This window comes from Phocoena sinus, chromosome 10 (assembly GCF_008692025.1).
Source record: "Phocoena sinus isolate mPhoSin1 chromosome 10, mPhoSin1.pri, whole genome shotgun sequence".
Lineage (NCBI taxonomy): Eukaryota > Metazoa > Chordata > Mammalia > Artiodactyla > Phocoenidae > Phocoena > Phocoena sinus.
In genome coordinates this window covers 15,008,419-15,028,625 of record NC_045772.1, presented here as the reverse complement: position 1 = coordinate 15,028,625, position 20,207 = coordinate 15,008,419, and the positions used below count along the sequence as shown (strand labels likewise).

The window sequence follows — 20,207 nt, the reverse complement described above, 5'->3', positions numbered from 1 at the left end:
TTTAAAGGCATTTGTTCTTTTCCAATCACCTGTTTGAGAAATGATTTAACAGTTCCAAACACTGTTTTTTAACTTTAGAGTTTTAGTTTTAACTTCAGATTGAATTATGGTATCATGTCAGAAGGGGGAGCATTATGTTAAACAATCTATGGATATGTCATTGTATTTCAGAGTGGGAGGGGATACAAGACATTACGTGTTCTGTCATCAGAGAGCTGAGTCTCTTGCAAGCTGTTGATGTCTTTTTGAGTCTTCCTATCTCCCTTTTTATGTTCCTCCTCAGGTTCAAAGCCCTCCTCTCTAACAAACCAACAAATGACAACACCTGCATAGAGATCGGATACGTGAAGTACCCCATCTTTCAGGTGAGCCCCTGCTGTGGCCTGGAACCCTGCTGGTAGGTGCGGGGCACCGGTGGGTCCCTCCAACCCTCCACCTGTGGATCAGCCACTGTACTGAGTCATCAGCTCCTGCACTCTTGGCCCCCATCCACACACTGCCCCTCCCACGTACCATCCATTCATGCCCACAGCATTAACTGAGCACCTACTATGTGCCCGACACTGTGTTGGGACCTGGAGACACAAGGATAAAGGACATTCTTCTCCTGGGGACTCACAGTCCAGAGGGGGTAACTCTGAGTTACAGTATAAAATGGGCTGTGCATGAGAGAGGGGTGAACCAACAAGCTATGGTGACTCAGACCCGGGAGACTGGGGGAGGCCCCGGATGAGGTGTCGCTGAACTATTGCAGGCTGAGGAGAAGCTGGCAAACCATGGGGAGGCTTAGGGCTTAAGAAAGGGAGTTGGAACATTCCAGGCAGAGAACAGCAGGTATGAAGTCCCCAGAGGCGGCTGAGCCCAGTGTGATCAGGAACCAGTGGACTTCAGGGAATCCAGTGTCATTTTAACATGGGTCTGAACCTAATGTAAGTAGGAAAGGAAGGTTTGTCAGAGGCCAGATGACATTGCCATATCTCCCTCCATTTGAAATCAATACTGTTTGGTTTATGGGGCACCTCTAAGGGGGCACAGCAGCTGTCTTCCCTTTTCCTCCATTCTTCATGCCTGATTCTTTTTTTTTTTTTTTTTTTTCTTTTTGGTGGTGGTGTCTTTGTCTGGTTTTGGTATCAGGCTAATGGTGGCTTCATAGAATGTCTTCGGGAGTGTTCCTTCCTCTTCAATCTTTTTCCTCTTCAATCTTTTGGAAGAGTTTGAGAAGACTTGGTATAAGTTCTTCTCTGTACGTTTGGTAGAATTTGCCTGTGAAGCCATCTGGCCCTGGATTTCATGCCTGATTCGTAAATCCAGCCTTGCAATGACATTCTCGCCACTAGGAGAAATTCACACCCCCATCTGGCCTTGCAGCCCTATCTCTGAAGCTCTGAGTCTCATTGGGGGCATGGAGGCTGGTGGGCTGCTTACGTCCAGCAGGGGGCCTACCGGGGAGACTGTGGCCCCCTCTGTGCTGTCTTCCCACAGCCAGGGTTAGTCGGCCAATGTGGGTGATCTGGGGATGGGGTTTATAGGATTCTGAACAGGATCTGTTTCCTCTGGTTCAGTTCTGGAAGGACAGCCCTGGGGAAATGTGGGTAAGACTCAGGCTGGCCCTCGGGAGGCTCACATTCCAAGAGGGTTGAGGAGACCACTCAGACATAAGCAGGAGGCAAGCATGGCCGTAACCAGGGTCGTAGGGCGGGGGTCCTGATCTAGGCTTTGAAGGACAGAGCTGCGTTTCAGGATCTAAATGCTACCTTCCCCAGTTTAAACAGCTGCATTCCCCTGTTTGAAACCATTGTCCCTCGTGTGACCTTGAACAAATTACCCAGACTATCTGAGCCTCAGCTTCCTCATCTGGTGAATAGGAGAGAGAGGGTATTCCAGAGGGAGAAACAGCATAAACAAAGGCACAAAAGTGGGAAATCGCAGTGTGTATTTGAGGGAAAGTGATAATAGTCCATTCAGCTGTGTCTTAAGGTATACTGGAGATGGAAAAGATGCATTGGAACCACATACTATAAGCCAAGTGTGGCTGGCCAGATGATGGTTCTTCCCTCCACTGGTGATTGACCCTGGTCCCCCAGATCCTGTGATTCAGAGGGCTGCCAGGAAGCCACCATGACCTCACACTAAAGCCCTAAAGCCCACTGAGGTGTCAGTATTTCCACCATTAGAGATGCATTCCTTTGGTTATGTTGAAACTTCAAAATAAAGAATCCTTATGGAATAACCATGCACAAGACACTGTCTTCTCTGAGCCTCATTTTCCCCATTTTTTAACTCCAACTATGAATGAGGCACTGACCTTTGCTTGCATGTGGTTATCTGGATTAATCTTGCCACTTTTAGAGGTGGGGAACTGAGACCCAGGGAAATTAGTGCTGGTCAGTGACAGAGCCATTATTTGCACCCAGTCTGGTCCAAAGAGGAACAATAATAAGAGCAGCTCCCATTTCATGTGCTCCAGCTACGTGCAGGGCTCGAAACCAGTGGTTCTCCACCTCAGCTGAGCAGTGGAATCATTTGAGGAACTTTGACGATCCCCAGTGTCCAGGCTGTAAATCAGAATCTGGGCTGCGGCCCAGGCATCAGCATTTTGAAGTAGCCACCCTCTGCCATCATCCAGAGGCATGTGCAACCAAGGTGGAGAACCAGTGCTCTAAGTTACAGTCGTTCTCGAAATTTAGGAGGCATCAGAAACTCCAGGGGAAGTGCTGGGGGGGTGAAGGGAGTTGCTTGTTAAGATGCAGAAAACTCGCTAAGATGCAGATTCCTGGGCCCCGCCCCCCAGAGTTCCTGATTCTGCAGGCCTGGGGTGGGGCCCGAGAATTCATGTTTCTTACAAGAACCCAGGTAATGCTGATGCTGCTGCAGGGAGCCACTCTGAGCACCACTGCCCCACGTCGTCTCCTTCAGTCCTCCCAGCTCCCCCTCCAGGTGGCTCTTCTCCCACCCAGCAGACAAGGTAGAGGAAGTGGCCCGAGCTCCCACGGCTCATCACAGCCAAGCTGAGCTTCAGACCCAGGCCTGGCTGACTCCCAGACCTGACCTCTTAACTGCCTCCCTGCTCTGGGGCCTTGGGTCCTCCCTAAAAATCGCCCAGCCCGGAGGAAAGGCCCCTTAGCATTTGGAGCATGAGCCAGATGCTGGAAACCATGCGCCCCCCCCAGCTCTCCAAGTGCTCATGGAGAGAGCACGTACGCCATCAAGCATGGGACTAACTGGGGAGGTTCTTGTCATCAGAACCCGGCTTGTAGTAGGCACTCAATAAATGTGTGCTGTGGGAGCTGGTTAAATGAGACACCTACGTGGAAAGGCACAGCCCCAGAGGAATCATGGGCCTGTAATTGCTTTTGGCTGGATTAGGCTTCCCGGCCACATTAGCCTCCAGTTACTGTAATGGGCAGAGAAGATTGAGCAGGCCCTGGGGACTTCTCCATGTGCCTGCCCCTTCCCCATAAAAGAAGAAAAGCCTCATTTGTGGCTCAAAATAGGCCAAGTAGGGCTGAATCTGACCCAGAAGGAGGCTCCCAGGGGCCTGCTCACTTCACTTCCATGCTGAACAGAAGAATTTTAGTAAATGAGGCAGCTTTGAGTTTCCTCCCTGCAAGAATATTTAACATCATACACGGGCCAGAGCCCCATGCAGCTGAGGCTGCACCTGGGAGCAGGGCCTCCACGAGGCTGTGGACGCCGTTTACATCCTGCTTCGTGCAGGCGGACAGCTGCCAAGAAAAACAACTCCATAAACAGGCCCTTTGGCCTAATAAGGGTCCATTTCGCCCCCTTGCAGGAAAGGCTTGTGCTGGCTGAGTCTGAAGGTGACATGGCTCAGCCCAGTTTAAATTCCATTAGCCCCAGGTTCTCCATCCATGCTCTTGAAAGAAGCATTTCAAGTCAACAACCCAACCGTGAGGAAATGAGATAACGTGCTTTGTAACTGGAGTGGCCCTGTGTTCAGGACAGTTATTATTATGGCTCTTACCGTTATTATTGTTGGTTTGGCCTTTATAAAAGAGAGGTGCTAGGGGAATAAATGGATTTTAATAAAGCAAATGTCCCAGCATTCACCGATGTGGTGTTTTAGATGCTTATGACCCATCAGGTTTGGGGGGGCGGGGCGGGTAAATAACGCTACAATATCATTTCACAAAGCCTCAGCCATCACCATTAAAGCACCGCCATCTCTGCAACAGGCAGGTGGCCAGAGCATGGGAGACTCAAATGCAAAAGAGGAAGGGCAGGCACTGGGGAGGCAGAGATGGACGAGACCCAGTCTGTGCCCTCAGACTCCAGCGGGAAGTAACACTGCAGTCACGCGTGATGGGCTGCCTGGCACGGGGTGGGAGACAGCTGAGAGATCTGAGGAGACTTCACAGAGGTGACCACTGAGCTAGATCCCGAAGGAGGGGCCAGAGATCAACAGGTGGAGAAGAAGGGAAGGGCATCCAAGCAGAGGGAACAGCGTGGGCAAAAGCAGAGGAGTGAAAGAGACGGTGGTGGTAGGTTCTGATCAAGGCAAGTGGTTGGGAGCGGTCAGAGTGAAAAAGTCAGATGTTATCAAGGTTAGGAGGCGAGACGGGCAGAGTGGCAGGTGAGACCTGAAAAGGCAAATTGAGCCATAGTAGCCGTATTCATAACAGCAAACAAGTGGAAACAACCCACATGTCCGTCGGCTGATGAATGGATACACAAAATGTGGTACATCCACACAACGGGATATTGTTCAGCAGTAGAAAAGAGGTGAAAGAGTGATACACGTGACAGCAGGGTGAACCTTGAAAACATTCACACTGAGTGACAGAAGCCAGACACAAAAGAGCACATGCTGTATGATTCCTTCTGTATGAAATGTCCGGAACAGGCAAATCACAGTGGTTGTCAGCACAAGTAGGAAATGGGAGAGACTACTGGTGGGCATGGGGTTTTTCCTGGGGGTCTTGAAAATGTTCTAAAATTAGATTGTGGTGACGGTTGTACAACATTGTGAATATTCTAAAAACCATTGAACTGTATACTTTAGATCAAAGCATTTTGTGTCATATGAACTCTATTTCAATACAACTAAATAATATATACATATACGTATTTTTTGAACAATTACTGTTTTACTGAAGTATAGTTGATTTACAATGTTGCGTTTGTTTCTGGTGTACAGCAAAGTGATTCGGTTATACATATATATACATATTCGTTTTCATATTCTTTTCCGTTATGGTTTATTACAGGATATTGAATATAGTTCCCTGTGCTATACAGTAGGACCTTGTTGTTTATCTATTTTATATATAGTAGTGTGTATATGTTGATCCCAAGCTCCTAATTTATCCCTCCCCCTCCCCCTTCCCCCTTTGGTAACCATAAGTTTGTTTTCTATGTCTGTGAGTCTGCTTCTGTTTCGTAAATAAGTTCATTTGTGTCATTTTAGATTCCACTTAATAAGTGATATATGGTGTTTGTCTTTCTCTGACTTAACTTCACTTAGTATGATAATCTCTAGGCCCACCCATGTTGCTGCAAATGGCATTATTTCATTCTTTTTGTGGGTAATATTCCATTGTATATATATTCCACATCCTCTTTGTCCATTCATCTGTCAGTGGACTTTTAGGTTGTTTCCATGTCTTGGCTATTGTAAATAGTGCTGCTGTGAGCATTGGGGTGCATGTATCTTCTCGAATTAGAGTTTTCTCTGGATATATGCCCAGGAGTGGGATTGCTGGATCATATGGCAACTCTATTTTTAGTTTTTTAAGGAAGCTCCGTACTGTTCTCCATAGTGCCTGCACCAATTTACCTTCCCACCAACAGTGTAGGAGGGTTCCCTTTTCTCCACACCCTCTCCAGCATTTCTTATTTGTAGATTTTTTAATAATGGCCATTCTGACCTGTGTGAGGTGATACCTCATTATAGTTTTGATTTGCATTTCTCTAATATTTAGCAGTATTGAGCATCTTTGCCTGTGCCTATTGGCCATCTGTATGTCTTCTTTGGAGAAATGTCTGTTTTAGTCTTCTGCCCAGTTTTTGGTTGGGTTGTCTTTTTTTGTTATTGAGTTATATGAGCTGAAAAATGATTACTTTAAACACACATGCAAAAAGTAGATTGAGATCAGTCACAAAGGATGTTAAATGGCCTAAGAAAGTGGCAGCACATGGCAGAAGCACTCCTGGAAGAAGATTTTTCAACCGCAGAGAAAATTGAAGAGCTAACACTTCTTGAGTTCTTGCCATGCACCTGCCAGGCCCGTTAGGCCTGTTACATCTATTAACTCATTTAATCCTCATCACAACTCATGAGGTAGGTCATATTATCCCCACTTTACAGATGATGAAACTGAGGCACAGAGAGCCTAACTTAATTCAGGTCACCCAGCTTTTAAGTGGCAGAGCCAGATCAGAAACTGAGGCAGCCCAGCTCCAGGTTCCTTGCTCCTAACCACTGTTCTATATTAGTCACAGACTCTCAGAGCCTGAAGGGACCATAGAGGGCAGCCCAGTCCAAGCACCTCATTTTATAGGCGCCCCAAAATGGAATGTAACAGTCTACAGATTTTTCTAACACACCTTTATTAAGCCCAGGCAGGTAAAGTCAGTGTGTCATACAGGCAGGCAGAAAACATTAGAGAGTAGTGGAGACAGTAGCCAACTGGGAAGGATACACACCACCTAAAAAATTTATACTCAGCTCCATGGGAGGTGGTGACAGCCAATACTAACGCATCCTTCGGCTTCATTCTACTTGAGGGACACCAGTTTGCAAAGCTCTGGGACTCTGCACACCACCCCGCATCCTGAGTCACATGTACAAAGCCTGGCTTGGACAGTTGGACAGTTCACACCATCAATGAAACGTTGAAACCCTGGACCCCTGATGTCAAGTTATAATGAGCAGGTGGCTTCACCGTGGCTCAGTCGCCCTCTGGAGCTTAAACAAGAGGTTTCTAATCAAACCGGGCCATGTTCCCGGGGCACTGCCGCTGGTGTAGGGTCTTTAAGCCACACCACGTGTGCTGCAGCTCTGGGCAGCTCGGTGGGGTGGGAGGTAGGAGGACAGCCCGTGATTATCACTCATAGATGGGGGAAAACCATCCCGGAGAGCAGAGCTTAGAATTGTTTAATTTGGCCCTGAGGATGAACCACAGGGAGACAGATGGTAGCACGGTGTAAGGAAAACTATCCAGCCTATAAAACGTTTAGAGGGAGCTTCTCCTGAAAGGCAGTGATCCGGCGGGAATGGCCGCCCTTAAAAAGGGGTGTCATACAGGGACTCAGAACCAGCCTGAGGGTTTGAGTGGATGGCTTTAAGATGACTGTGTCTGTGTGCCATTGACACTTTGCTCACTGTGTTCTGTCTTCCAGCTGGTCATGCAGTACCTCTACTACGGTGGCCCAGAGTCGCTTCTCATTAAAAACAACGAGATCATGGAGGTAAGGAATCCGCTGTGTCATTGAGTGGGTGGCACGCACAGGCGGTGTCTGGGGGGAGGCCGTGCTGGGTCTTCACTTGGATGCAGGCTTTGGGGTCCTGCCTGCCTCCTTAGATCTCCCAAGGGCTTCTCATCAGAGCCCCTCCCCTGGAAGGCTGGGGCACTGGGTGCGCTAGTCTGATCCCTTTCAATAGCAACTGAGTGAAGCTGAGTGAAGCCCAATTTTAACGGGCTTTGGCAGGTGGAGGAAAGGAAATTTACTGAAGAGTCTGAGGCTAGCGCTAGCTTCAGGCACAGCTGGGGCTCAAATAGCATCATCAGGAACTATCTTTGACGACTTCTCCCTTGTCATTTGTAAGAGAAATATATGGTCTGAAAGCATTCCTCAAATCTCAGCACGTCCACTGAGGCAGAAGCCAAGAACCAGTTACAAAGCTCTCCTGGCCTCACTCAGGCCCCTCATTCCTGCAGCTCCCTGGCTCTCCCTGTCTCCTGTCCACCTCTAGTAACTCTGCCTCTTCTGCCCTCCCTGCTCCTTCCTAGAAGTGGAACTCGTGTCAAAGCTGGCAGCTTTGAACCAGAAGCCAAAATCACTTTGATATTCCTGAGCGAGAGAGCCAGGAGCCCATTCAGGTGCCTGAAGTCCAGGGTGGCTGATGAGAGATGTCAGAACACTATGAGTTGTTCAAGAGGTGACACCACACTGTGGTTCAGACGTGGGCTCTGGGCCAGACTGGGTTCAGATCCAGGCTCTACCCCTTCTGAGCTGTGTGATCTTGGAGCAGTAATTTAACCTCTCTGATCCTCAGTTTCCCAACCTGTAGAATGGGGATAACAATATCTACCCCATTGGGTTTTGAAGATCTTAAGAGTTTCTATTTGTAAGGTGCTTACTACAGTGCCTGGCTTGAGTCACAGGGGCTGTGTGTTCACTGGGGGCCATTTATCCTTTTGTTCTTACTCTGTGAAAACTTCTGTGGTCACTCCCCCGCCCCCCAAAGTTACTCTCCTGTCTCTCTGGACGTCTCCTCTGACTCGTCACAACCTCAGGACTAAACTACACTCTGAGGACTCAGACTCTTTTGTAAACCTTTTTAAAAACTATTTTCAAATTGAAATAATGAACATACATTTCAATCATGTAGATAATAGAGAAGAGCTTTACAGTACATAAAAAGCACCTCACCCAGCCACCCCCAACCCCATCCTCCCAGTCCTTTCCCCAAAGGCAATCCCTTTGAACTCTTGCTTCAGCCCTTTCTTCCCCTCCCCAGAGCCTCTGTTCAGCATCTTCCACGGCCAGGTGCCGTGCTCAGGGCTGGAATACAGCAGCTATGCAAAGGGACAGAGATGCCTGCCCTCCTGGTCTCTGGAGAGGGCGACAGGCATGACATCATGTCTGGTGTGAGAAGGGCTGTGAGGAAAACTCAGACAGGGTAGGGGGGCCAGATCGTGATGGAGGGAGGAGTCCTGAGGTGACATGTGTGTGGAGACATGGATAAATGGAGGGAGTAAGCCACATTGATACCCACCTTGCTGAATAAGAGCGTCACCCTTATTTCTGGATGTAACAATTTTAGGCATTTCTGCTTGACCTCTTGCTGTAATAAATGTAAATTTGATTCACTTCGACCCCACCCCTCCCCCCTGCCATCTTCCCCTGCAGTTGAATTCTGTCACTGAGTCTTTAGTCCTCTAATGCCAGCAACAGCTCTAGTGTAACCTTCCGGCTTTAGAGTGATGTCCGACACTTTATTCCCGGTGCCTTCACCTTGGGTACCACTGTGGGAGGTGAAGAGTTTTCTCACCATGGGCGTTGCTTTCCTTCCACCTCCCAACCTCTAACAGGCTCTTTTCATGGTTTTTAGCTTCTGTCTGCTGCTAAATTTTTCCAGCTGGAGGCTTTGCAGCGACACTGTGAGATTATCTGTGCAAAGAGCATCAATACCGACAACTGTGTGGATATTTACAACCACGCCAAGGTAATCGATCTCATTCTCGCTTCCCGAGCACCCCCCATGCCCTGACGCGGGAGAGGCTTTCTTTGCACACACTCTGAGTCCGGGTAGAGCGCGGATGCTGGGCCTGTGCATTTAGGCCAGCCGTCATCACTCCTCCCAAGGTCTGCTTCCTGCTTAGAAGAGATGTCTTTCCCTTCATCCGCCCCTCCAGAACACAATGAAAGCAAGCAGGCAGAAGTTTCAAAAGCAGTCATTCTCAAACTGTAGCATGCATATGAGTCTCATCGCAGACTCTGATTCAGCAGGCTCTGGGGTGGGCGCTGGCCCTGCGTCTCTAACAGGCTCCCGGGTGAAGCCTCTGCAGCTGGTCTAGGCCACAGCTTGAGCAGCAAGCTTCTCGAACAGTGGTTCTCTAAGTGTTGTCTCCAATCCAGCAGCATCAGTATCAACCAGAAACTTGTCAGGAATGTATACTGTAGGCCCCACCCAGACCTGCTGAATCAGAAACTTTGTGAGTGAGGTCTGGCCGTCTATGGCTTCCCAGGCCCTCCAGGTGATTCTGGGGGTGTTCACAGGTGAGAACCATTATGCTAGAACTGAGGTTCCCGATGCTGGCTGCACGGTAGAATCACCTCATTTAAAATCCCCATGCCTGGGGCTTCCCTGGTGGCGCAGTGGTCGAGAGTCCGCCTGCCGATGCAGGGGACGCGGGTTTGTGCCCCGGTCCGGGAAGATCCCACATGCCGCGGAGCGGCTGGGCCCGTGAGCCATGGCCGCTGAGCCTGCGCGTCCGGTGCCTGTGCCCCGCAATGGGAGAGGCCACAACAGGGAGAGGCCTGTGTACCGCAAAAAAAAAAAAAAAAAAAAAATTCCCCATGCCTGGGACCTATCACAGACCAATTCATCAATTTCTGGGGGTGGAGCCTGGAAAAAAGGTATTTTTTTCATAGCTTCCTGGGTGATTCTCAGATGTGCCAAGATTGAGAACAGGCTGTCAACACTAGAGAGGTCCAAGGATTCCTCCTACTCAGGTGGCCCCAATACCTGGGGAGACATTTGGAATCTCGGTGTGGCCCTTCACCCCAAAGATCTCTGCAGGGAAGCCCAGGAATCTGTATTTTTAACAGGCTCCCAGGGCAACCTTTGTGATTTCAGCCCTAAGGCCAGTCTTCACTCCAGTTTCTGGAGTAAAATCAGTGAACCACCGATTTCATCCAATTCACTTCACAAGTGGGGATACCGGGACCAAGAGAATTAAAATCATGTGTCCAGGTGCCACTTCATTTTGGTTCATGCACTCAGGACAGGGAGATTAGCATCTGCTGGGAAGAAACAATGAAATAAATTAAGATCAGGAGTTAATTTAAAACGAAGCACTCTTCTTTGGTATAACTGGAGCTCAGCACACATGCCTCCCACATCTACGGTTGTAGAGTGACAACTGATGTGAATAATGGTTACTCTGCTCGTTGTGAAAACACAGGTTGCGTTTGAGATGTTATTTTCTGTTTTACACCAACATTCCCTGAGTCCTTTCCAGGTGCAGGCCTCTGTGCTTAAAGCTTTGTTGCATTACCTTTTTAAATCCTCACCACAACCCTTTCATTAGTCCCATGTTATAATAAGGAAACTGAGGCACAGAGAGGTGAAGTAACTTGCTTAAGGTCACACAGCTATTACAGAGATTTTTTTCCATTGTGGTAAAATTTACGTAATGTGAAACCTACCATTTTAACCATTTCTAAGTGTACACTTCAGCGGTATTACGTACATTCGCATTGCTGTGCAACCATCACTGCCATCCATCTCCAGAATTTTTCACCTTCCCAGACTGAAAATCTATACCCATTAAACACTAACTCCCCATTCCCCCCTCCTCCCCAGCCCTTGCAACCATCATTCTACTTTCTGTTTCTGTGAGTTTGCTCTAGGTACTTCATATAAATGGAATCATATGGTATTTGTCTGGCTTATTTTTGAGGCTGGCTTCTTTCAGTTAGCAAGCACAGTGTCCTCAGGGTTCATCCATGTTGTAGTGTGTGTCAGAATTTCATTTCTTTTTCAGGCTGGATAATATTCCATTGTATGTATGTACCACATTGTGTTTATCCATTCATCCATCAGTGGATACCTGGGTTGCATCCACCTTTTGGCTCTTGTGAATAATGCTGCTATGAACAGGGATATTTGCTCAGAATGTAAACCTAGATTTGCCTCACTCCAAAGCACAGGTTCTTCCTTGTGTTTATTGTCTGGCCTAATAAATGTTCAAAATATTTGCAATAATCCTTGCAATAATACTCAAAAAAGATTTTCTGATTGCTCATCAGTAAATCAAAAGGTTCAGTCAGGCTACTTTCTACCCACACACACTGGATGTTTGGGTTAAGTAAGGGTTTTACCAAAATCTGGTTTCTTGGGACACAGCAAAAAAAAATTTTTTTTAAATCTTGAACTGGTTACTTTGCAAAAAGTAACCAGAGAAACTGGTTACTGGCATCCAGAGAAATGGCATCCAGAGAAACTCTCTACCCAGGAAGGGGGCCCAATTAGTCTCACGGTCCTCTGCCCACTCCCCTGGCCATTGGATACCCAGACTGCCCCACATCCACAGTGGCTTTGCTGTGACCTATCTCCTCGGCAGCAAGGCCTGCGTTCCACAGTCCCATTTTAATAACTTCAGGATCCTTGGCAGGCAGCTTCTGTAGCTCTCTTTTTATTTAATAACACACCGGATGCAACGTGAGCCCGGGCTGGGAATACATTAGTGCTACAGGCTTGGAACACCTATGGCAAAGAACTGCCTCTTCCATTGATGTGCCTCTGCAGCCAGAGCTTGGTCTTTTGCAGACGCCAGCCTCTGTCTACCCTCCCAGGCCTCATCCTGGAATGTTTCCAAGGTCAACGCCTGCCCTTCCTGATACTTGCATGGAGAACGGGACAATGCTGCCAGCACCCCTTGCCCTTTCTATGTGCTGCTTCCCCTGTGCCGTGGATCCTGCAGCTCCCGCTAATGATAACCTGCCACGTGGATTCTATTACTGCCAGATTGTGCTGCAGACGGAGGCTAGTTTAGTAAAAGAGACAGAAAAGAAACCAGTACTCGGTTTGGAACCCCAGGAAATGCAGGCATTGAGATACTAACAGCCATGCTTCAAAGGTCAACAAGTTCTTGGCAACATTACCTCTGTTCTGCACCTGACCATTGGAGACAGCTGTGGAGTTTTCCAGCCCAGAGGAGAAGCCTAGCCCATAAAGGCATGGCTTCCTCATCTTTCTTTTGCTAGCAAAGCTGTCCCGAACTATTCAGTCATGAAGAAGAGGCCCTGGAGCTTCTGATGGCCCTTTCAGGGTGTCTTTCAACTTGAGAATGAGAACAAGCTGGTTCATCAAATTGAATCTAAGCTAACGCAGTGAGATTCCCATCCCGGGGCACTGTGATGGGAAGAACATGTGTTTGGAAACCAAGGGATTCATTCCCTAGTGTTTATTGTGAGCCCACTGTTTACCAGGAGGTGTATATACATCTGAATAAGAAATCAGTAAGATATGGTCTCTGCACTTGAAAAAGGTACTGTCTAGGACAGGGGTCAGCACACTTCTTCCGTGAAGGTCCAGATAAGTATTTTCACAGAGGCCATGCTGTCACTTTGATCCTACTCAATTCTGCCATTGTAGTGAAAAGCAGCCAGAGACAATATGTAAATGAATGGATGTGGCTGTCTCCCAATAAAACTTTATTTACAAAAACAGGTGGTGGGCCAGATTTGGCTCACAGGCCTGTAGTTTGTCAACCATTGGTCTGGAAGGTGAGAAGTCTGGTCCCAGTTCTGTGTGTAATTAGCTGTGTAAAGGTAGGCAAGCATCTGATATATACTCACCATTCAATAAATATCACCAAATATCAATGTAAGTACTTATTTTGCTTATTCTTCTCCAATTACACTAACTTGTGATGAGAGACACCCCTATACAAAGCAAGTGGCTAGGTGTGGTAAGGGGAGAGGGTCTCTCTGTGTCCACAGAATCAGAGATAGGCAACTCTGAGCCTTAGTTTCCCCACATGTACAATGAGGCCTTTTCTCTGTGACTCTAAAAGGAGAGTTCATGTTGAAAGAATGAAAGCATTCCTAAGAACTCTTCCAGCTCCAGGATGCTATGCATCTCTGTGAACATTTGTGTGATAACAAGCCTGCTCACCTGATAAAGCTCACCAGGCCCCCTAAGCCTCTCAGAGACCACAGAATTACCTGGTGTGTCCGTGTCCTAAATGCACAGAGCATGGTACCCTCCAGTTCACACCCCCTCATTCTGTAGCTTGGGGAACTGAGGCCCAGAGAAGTGATTTGACTTGCCCATAGTTGCACATGATTTTTATGAAGATAAGTCATTGGCTCAGTGAATTAGCACATGGTGTCAGTGAGTTCGAGGTACAGGCTTGGGGGAGTTCCCTAGTGGCCTAGTGGTTAGGATTCCAGGCTTTCACTGCCATGGCCTGGATTCAGTCCCTGGTCGGAGAACTGAGATCCCACAAGCCATGTGATGCAGCCAAAAAATAATAATAATAGTTAAAAGAAAAAAAAGGTTACAGGCTTGGTCCTTCTATGGGCCAGTTAGCTGAACTAGGTTCCATAGATACAGTCAACTCCTCTTATCCCAACCTAGGCACCTAGTTTGTCCACGTGGGTCCCTGGATTTAAATGAGTGAGATGAGAGTAATAATTATGAATAGTTTACATTTAGCATGCCAGCTAACATTGAGCACTGACTACAATCAGCCATTGTTCTGAATGTGCCATGTATTATCTCATTTAATGCCAGTGACAGCTTATTAGGTAGGTATTATTATCTTCCCCCATTTTAAGGACAGGAATATGGAGGCACAGAGAGATTAAATAACTTACCCAGCAGCAGATGGCGGGGAGTGGCAAAGTCTGGACTAAAAACTCATGCAGATTCCAAAGCCCCCTCCCTTAGCTCCCTTCCTAACCTGCATCCCCTAAGTGTGACAGATGACAACTCTGCCATCAGTTATGTTCCATTCAATCCCCTCAACAGCTCTATGATGCAAGTGACATAGTTCCCATTTTGAAAATGAGGAACCTAAAGCCAGAGGCCAAGTGACCCAGCCCTGGTCACATATTCAGAAAAGTGGGGGAGCCTCAACTTGAATCCAGGTGTCCCGCTCATTCCACCATCGCCCTGTTGCCACTGCCTCGTCGTAATTCCACCATTCCACATGGAGCAGCTTAAAGTGCATCTCTGGCTTAAGGACAGCATATTGGGGAGTTCAGAATGAGAAATTCCACATTTAGATAATTTAGATAATTTAGCATCTAAATAAAGCAGCAGGATATCATCTCAGGGAACATTTAACTACTGAGCATCCAGCTCATTGCAAAAGAGAGACTTACAAGCTTTGAAAACTGCAGAAAAGGTCTGAATACGGAAACAGCTGACCCTCGTATGCACATTTGCTTCTGCATCTCAAACAGGAATTCCTCCACCAAGCACGCTTCCAAGGTTGAATGGTATCAGGCCGGAGGCAGTGCATCCTAATGGTTAAACACACAGCCTTCAGGACTTGAGTTACCAGGGTTCAGCTCCTGGTTCTGTCCTTGACATGTGTGAATTTTTGTCAGCTACTCCCTTGTCTCACTTTCCTCATCTATAAATCGAAGGTGGTAATCGTACCTGCCTCAAGGAAATTTGAGGACTTTGAGAGGATGCACGTGAAGTGCCTAGCACGGTGCTCAGCACATGATATGCTGTCACTCGGTGTTTGCTGCTGGTGTCACTACTCTGAGAATTAACTGTTCATTCATACATTCAACAAATCCATATTGTGTCCACTGTCTACCAAGCCTTCTTCTTGGGCTTGTAAAGTGAGGCAGGTCAATGTCATCCCTTCCGTATTGGTTTAGTCTGTCAGGAACTATGTCTCTTGATCAGTTTCTCAACCTTGGCACTACTGACAATGTGAGCTGCGTAATTCTCTGCCAGGAGGTCTGTCCTCTGCGTGGTGGGGTATTTAGTGGCATCCCTGGCTTCTACCCACTAGATGCCAGTAGTACACACTCCACCCCTGCCCCCGAGTTGTTGACAACCAAAAATGTGTCCAGACTTCCAGATGTCGCCTGAGAGACAAAATCACCCCTGGTCGAGAACCACTGCCCTAAATACAGGGGGTAGGTAGGCAGTGCCCACTCACAGGATGGTTGTGAGAATTAAGTGAGCTAATTGATACTTGTAAAGAGATTAGAACCGTGTCTGCAACTCCGTCAGTGCACCAGTTATCTGTAGTGGAGCAAAGAGACTCAAAACCCAGTGTTAGAATAGTGAGTGCTTGTTTAGTACATGAGTTGACAGCATGGGTGGGCTCTTCGGGTCTCAGCCAGCCTTGCTTCTGAGGTCAGCAGGCCGGTTGGCTGTGGCTGGCTGTGCTGATCCTGGCTGGGCTCTGTCGCTGTCGGGTCAGTGTCATGTGGTTGTTGAAGCTGCAAGCAGGCTAGCTCAGGCTTGTTTTTGAGGCAGAGGCAGGGTTCTGAGAGAGAACACAGAAGCACACATGGCCGCTTGAAGCCAGCTCAGAGCTGGCAACTCTCACTTCAACCACGTTCTCTTGGCCTGAGCAACTCACAAGGCCAAGGCAGGGAGAAATGGACTCAGCCCTTTGACGGGAGGAGCTGCAAAGTCACATACCCTGGGTGTGAATACAGCAAAGGATGCAGAATCGGGGCCACTGTCGCAGTCTGCTTTAACAGGTGTTCGCCATCAACACGTGTGAAAACAGGTGCTTTCAGAAACATAACCATCTCCTGCTTCTTCTCCACTCTCCACAGTTTCTTGGAGTCATGGAGCTCTCAGCATATTGCGAAGGCTACTTTCTCAAAAACATGATGGTCCTCATCGAAAACGAAGCATTCAAGCAGCTCCTATATGACAAAAATGGCGAAGGGACGGGCCAGGATGTGCTCCAGGACTTACAGAGGACGTTGGCCATCAGGATTCAGTCAATCCACTTGTCATCTTCCAAAGGTTCTGTTGTATGAAACGTCCAGTCCAAAGAATGTTCCCCGGGGACTTGCCAGTTCTGCTGCTGCATTGGCTTCACACGAACATACGAGTCTCACCTGGCGTCTGTTTTTGGCTGGGCCAAGGAGCTGCTTTTACTGCCTCAGCTGCTCTTGAATAAGCAGATGCAGCTCCCATGAGCTCCTGTTGAGAAACAAAGGACATGCCACTGGCCTGCAGGTCAGATTACAGCTGGATCCAGAGCTAGAAGGCCAACGTGGGGCAGCCGAGCTGACCTCATCTGAAAGCACCCCTGGGGCAGTTGAACACCCCTTGCCAGGGACCGCTGTCCAGCAGATAGACTGAGAACTAAAGGTCGTTCAGGTTCCAGGTTGACAGTTGGAGAACTTCACTGCACCGACCCTGAAAAGCATTATATTTATTACACATTACCTTAGTAGCTGCAATTCCGCAAGAGTTAAACCATGGTAGCAAATTGGTGAGACTGTTACCAATGACGAAGACATCACTTGGCGTATTTTTAGGGGTGGGAACTTTTTAAAATGTTCATTAAAAAAAAAACCCCAAAACAGGGTAGCCTTGTAGTTTAAAATACATTTCTAAAAGCTTAACAGTTCATTTTCAACTGGATTGCGTTTAGGGATCTGTGTTTTGAGATTTCTTTTTTTAAAAATACAGTTGCAGGTCTACTCTGTATAAACATGCATCTGAGAAGATATTACTATATTCTACACAAGGTGAAATAATAACCTTGCCTTAGTGATCATGGTTACCCAAAAGAGCTGCACTGCCAATAATTAACTCAATAGTTGAAAAAACCTGCATGCTAATCGTGATTTCGGGGTGAGAATAAAATCCCCCCACATAAAAAAAAAAAAAAAACACGCATTTGCATGGGCCTGAACCTGTAAAATGTTATGTTTGTGCTTCATTTTTGCCAAGGTAAAAATGTCCCATCACTTCTTGCTAAAAGTCCATTTGGTGAAACTAACATGTCCATTTCCTTTCCTAGTTAGGAATGATGCTGGGATGCTTTTGCAGAAATGTGTTCATAGATGATGCTGCATAGGGGATGGGGGGGGCACGTCAGAGAATTTACTATTAATCCCAGAGTTTCCTCTGTATTCTCAGAAGATGTTAATAGTTTGTTACTAGCCAGAGGATATGACTATGTTAGATTATTTTTAGAGACGAAACATGTATGATAGGATGGATTCTTTCTGTATTCTGAGAGTGTACAGTATAGGGTTATCTATAATGAAAGTTTATATCGACAGGGTTCTGTTTGCTTTGCCATATATTATAAGCAAAAGAGATTAGTGAAGTGCCACAATATTCCAAATAATTTTTGAGTCGCTGCCTTTTTTTTCTTGTCCTTTCATTTGAAACCTAGATAACATGCAGTAAAAACTAGGAGAATGACTCTTACCCTTTGGGATGGCAAAGTTTCGTTGACAAAACTATTTCCTAGCATGCCTTTGGGAACTTGTGCGCAGACCCCAGAGTCTAAAGGAGCTGCTGTTCAAATGTTGTACTAGCTCCCTGAGCCATTGTTCAGAGGACCAATGTCAAGTCGTATTTCATGGGTATGACCCATGGAGTACTCGGGCCACATCTGTCTACAGCATTGGCTCTTCTGTGATGCTGATACACAAGGCCTCTCTTCCACTCGGTCATTTGCAAACCTCCCCAGCCCCCAGCATCCGATGAGGAAGGGGAAAAACAAACTGCCTACAGAGGAGTCCAAGTCACAGATACACAGCACATCCTGAGTCATTGCTGTCTCTCGCCTCCTCCTGTCCGAGATGCTGCGTGGATGTTTCCTTAACCGCGACTGACTTCCCTGTGAATGTCTGATGCTAGCTCTGGGCCTCTGGGCATTGATTTGTACAGTGGCAACTCCTGACGGGCTTCTGTCATAGTTTGGTGTGCTTTCTCTGTCATTAAAAGAAATGATTTTCCCAAGCCGTGCATTGTTTGTATGGTACCAGTGAGCTCTCACCCCACAGTTGGAGCCTGAGAACTTCACTCAGTTAAGAGATCGGAAAATGTGACCCTGCAGAAAAAAAAAAATCAAGGGAAATGAAGATGCTAGATAAAAGATGGGTGCTTGTGTCGCTGACTGCCTTCCACTCTGCCAACTAGAACTTGGCTAACCAAGCTCTAGTCCCCTGGGTCTGCAGACACCTCTGGGTGCCACCCTTGGATTTCCTTCCCATCAGGCAGAGGACATACAGGTGCCGCCTGTCATTGCCTCTTGCCTCCTGCAGCTAACTCGCCTGCAAAGGATGGAGTTCTGACTGTCATTGTGTGCCTTGATGAAGCTTTTGGGGAGTGGGGGAATGGAGAAAAACAGGTTATCTCAACCTGGCATGTCCCACCCCAAAGGGCAGCAGGAAGTGATATTTGTGGATGGTGGCAGCATTCTGGGATTAGGGGTGAGGGTCATGGAGGGACAAGCAGCTCTCCCCTTGGGGGTCAAACCAAGTCCCCAGCTGGTCCCCTCTGGCTCCTGACCCAGCCTGGGCCCAACCCAGGCCTGGTGGAGATGAATACCTCTGGCCTATCCACAGAGGCCTACAGGAAGCCAGGGAGAGGTCCAGGCAGCCCCTGGAGCCCTGGGCCAGTGAGGCCTGGTCAACAGCTGACATCACAAGCACCTCTGGCAAAGACTGATCACCCCTGCTTAGCAGTCGAGGTCTGTTTCTTCTTTAGGAAGCAACCCAGGCAACTGAGTGCCAGGAGCCAGAACCCGGAGTCAGGCCAGGAGAACGGAAGGTCAATTTATTTTTGTCTGTGCATCACCCCCTGTGTAGCCTCGGGGTGAATAAGGCATCTGATGTGTTCCTTTTGGAAAGATAAAGCGTGTGCTGTGGCATTTGCCTTTTACTTGTCGGATAGGGAGCTTTGTCCCTCTGTTCTTAACGACTGCACAAGGGCCCCTTAGCATGGGGGGGTAGGTGTAGGCGGGGGAGCCTACCTGCCTGCCACGTAGCTCCCCTGCGCCCCTTCCATTCGCAGTGGAAAACCAGAAGGCTCGTGTGCCTGCAGCCCCGGGAATCAACATGAAGGGCTTGACTTGGCTTCTGCTACCCCCTCCCCAACTCAACGTGGGAAGGGTCTTATATACACCATGCTTGGGTGCCATCCGTTCTCCCCAAAAGAAGGAGGATTCTCCACCCAAAATAGAGATCAAGGTGTGAGCTCCCAACACAAGAGGGGCCCAGGCAGAAGCTGGAGGAGAGTGCAGTCAGGCCTCTGGTACGGCTGGATAGAGGGCCTCTACCAGAGTCTCTCCACCCCTGGGACTCTGGAGTTCTGTGACTCTTGTAGCTTGCGTTTCTTTCCTGAGAAGCCCCAGGCAAAAGTGTTACTCCAGCTGGGTGATATGTCATCCAGAGTTGTCTCATCAAAGCTGTTATCACACAGCGCTTACTAACCTCAGGCCTCGTGCTTTCAGGGTGGGTGAAAGGTAAGAATCCTAGGCAATTCTTTGAGGAAAATCTCCTCTTTCACCCATCTTGGGCTCCCAGCCTTCTTCAGAATCCAGTGCGCAGCTCCCCCGACCCCTCGCCCTACGTTCGCCAGCTTGAGTCACCTATGAGTGGTCAGAGAAGTGTTCACAGCCTCCCACTCCTACCTCCCCTTCCCACCCGCCCCGACGTGGACACCCTCCCCCGCTAGCAGACGGTTTCCTGAGCTTGTCAGCTTCAGCGTTCAAGTCGGGGAGAAATTCACCCAGCCCTTCTGTGCAGCGCCCACTGCTGGACGTCAGGCTCCA

At 48.0% G+C, this 20,207-nt stretch overlaps 1 protein-coding gene across 1 annotated transcript in view; it reads left to right on the top strand.

Moving 5' to 3' along the window:
- Positions 1-18,379, top strand: part of BTBD11 (BTB domain containing 11) — a 301,676-nt gene extending 283,297 nt beyond the window's left edge. The window contains 4 exon segments of the mRNA XM_032647116.1: positions 284-365; positions 7,363-7,431; positions 9,299-9,412; positions 16,234-18,379. Of these exon segments, the coding sequence (XP_032503007.1) occupies positions 284-365; positions 7,363-7,431; positions 9,299-9,412; positions 16,234-16,443 (475 nt within the window). The 3' untranslated portion in view covers positions 16,444-18,379.
- The last annotated feature ends 1,828 nt before the right edge of the window (positions 18,380-20,207 follow it).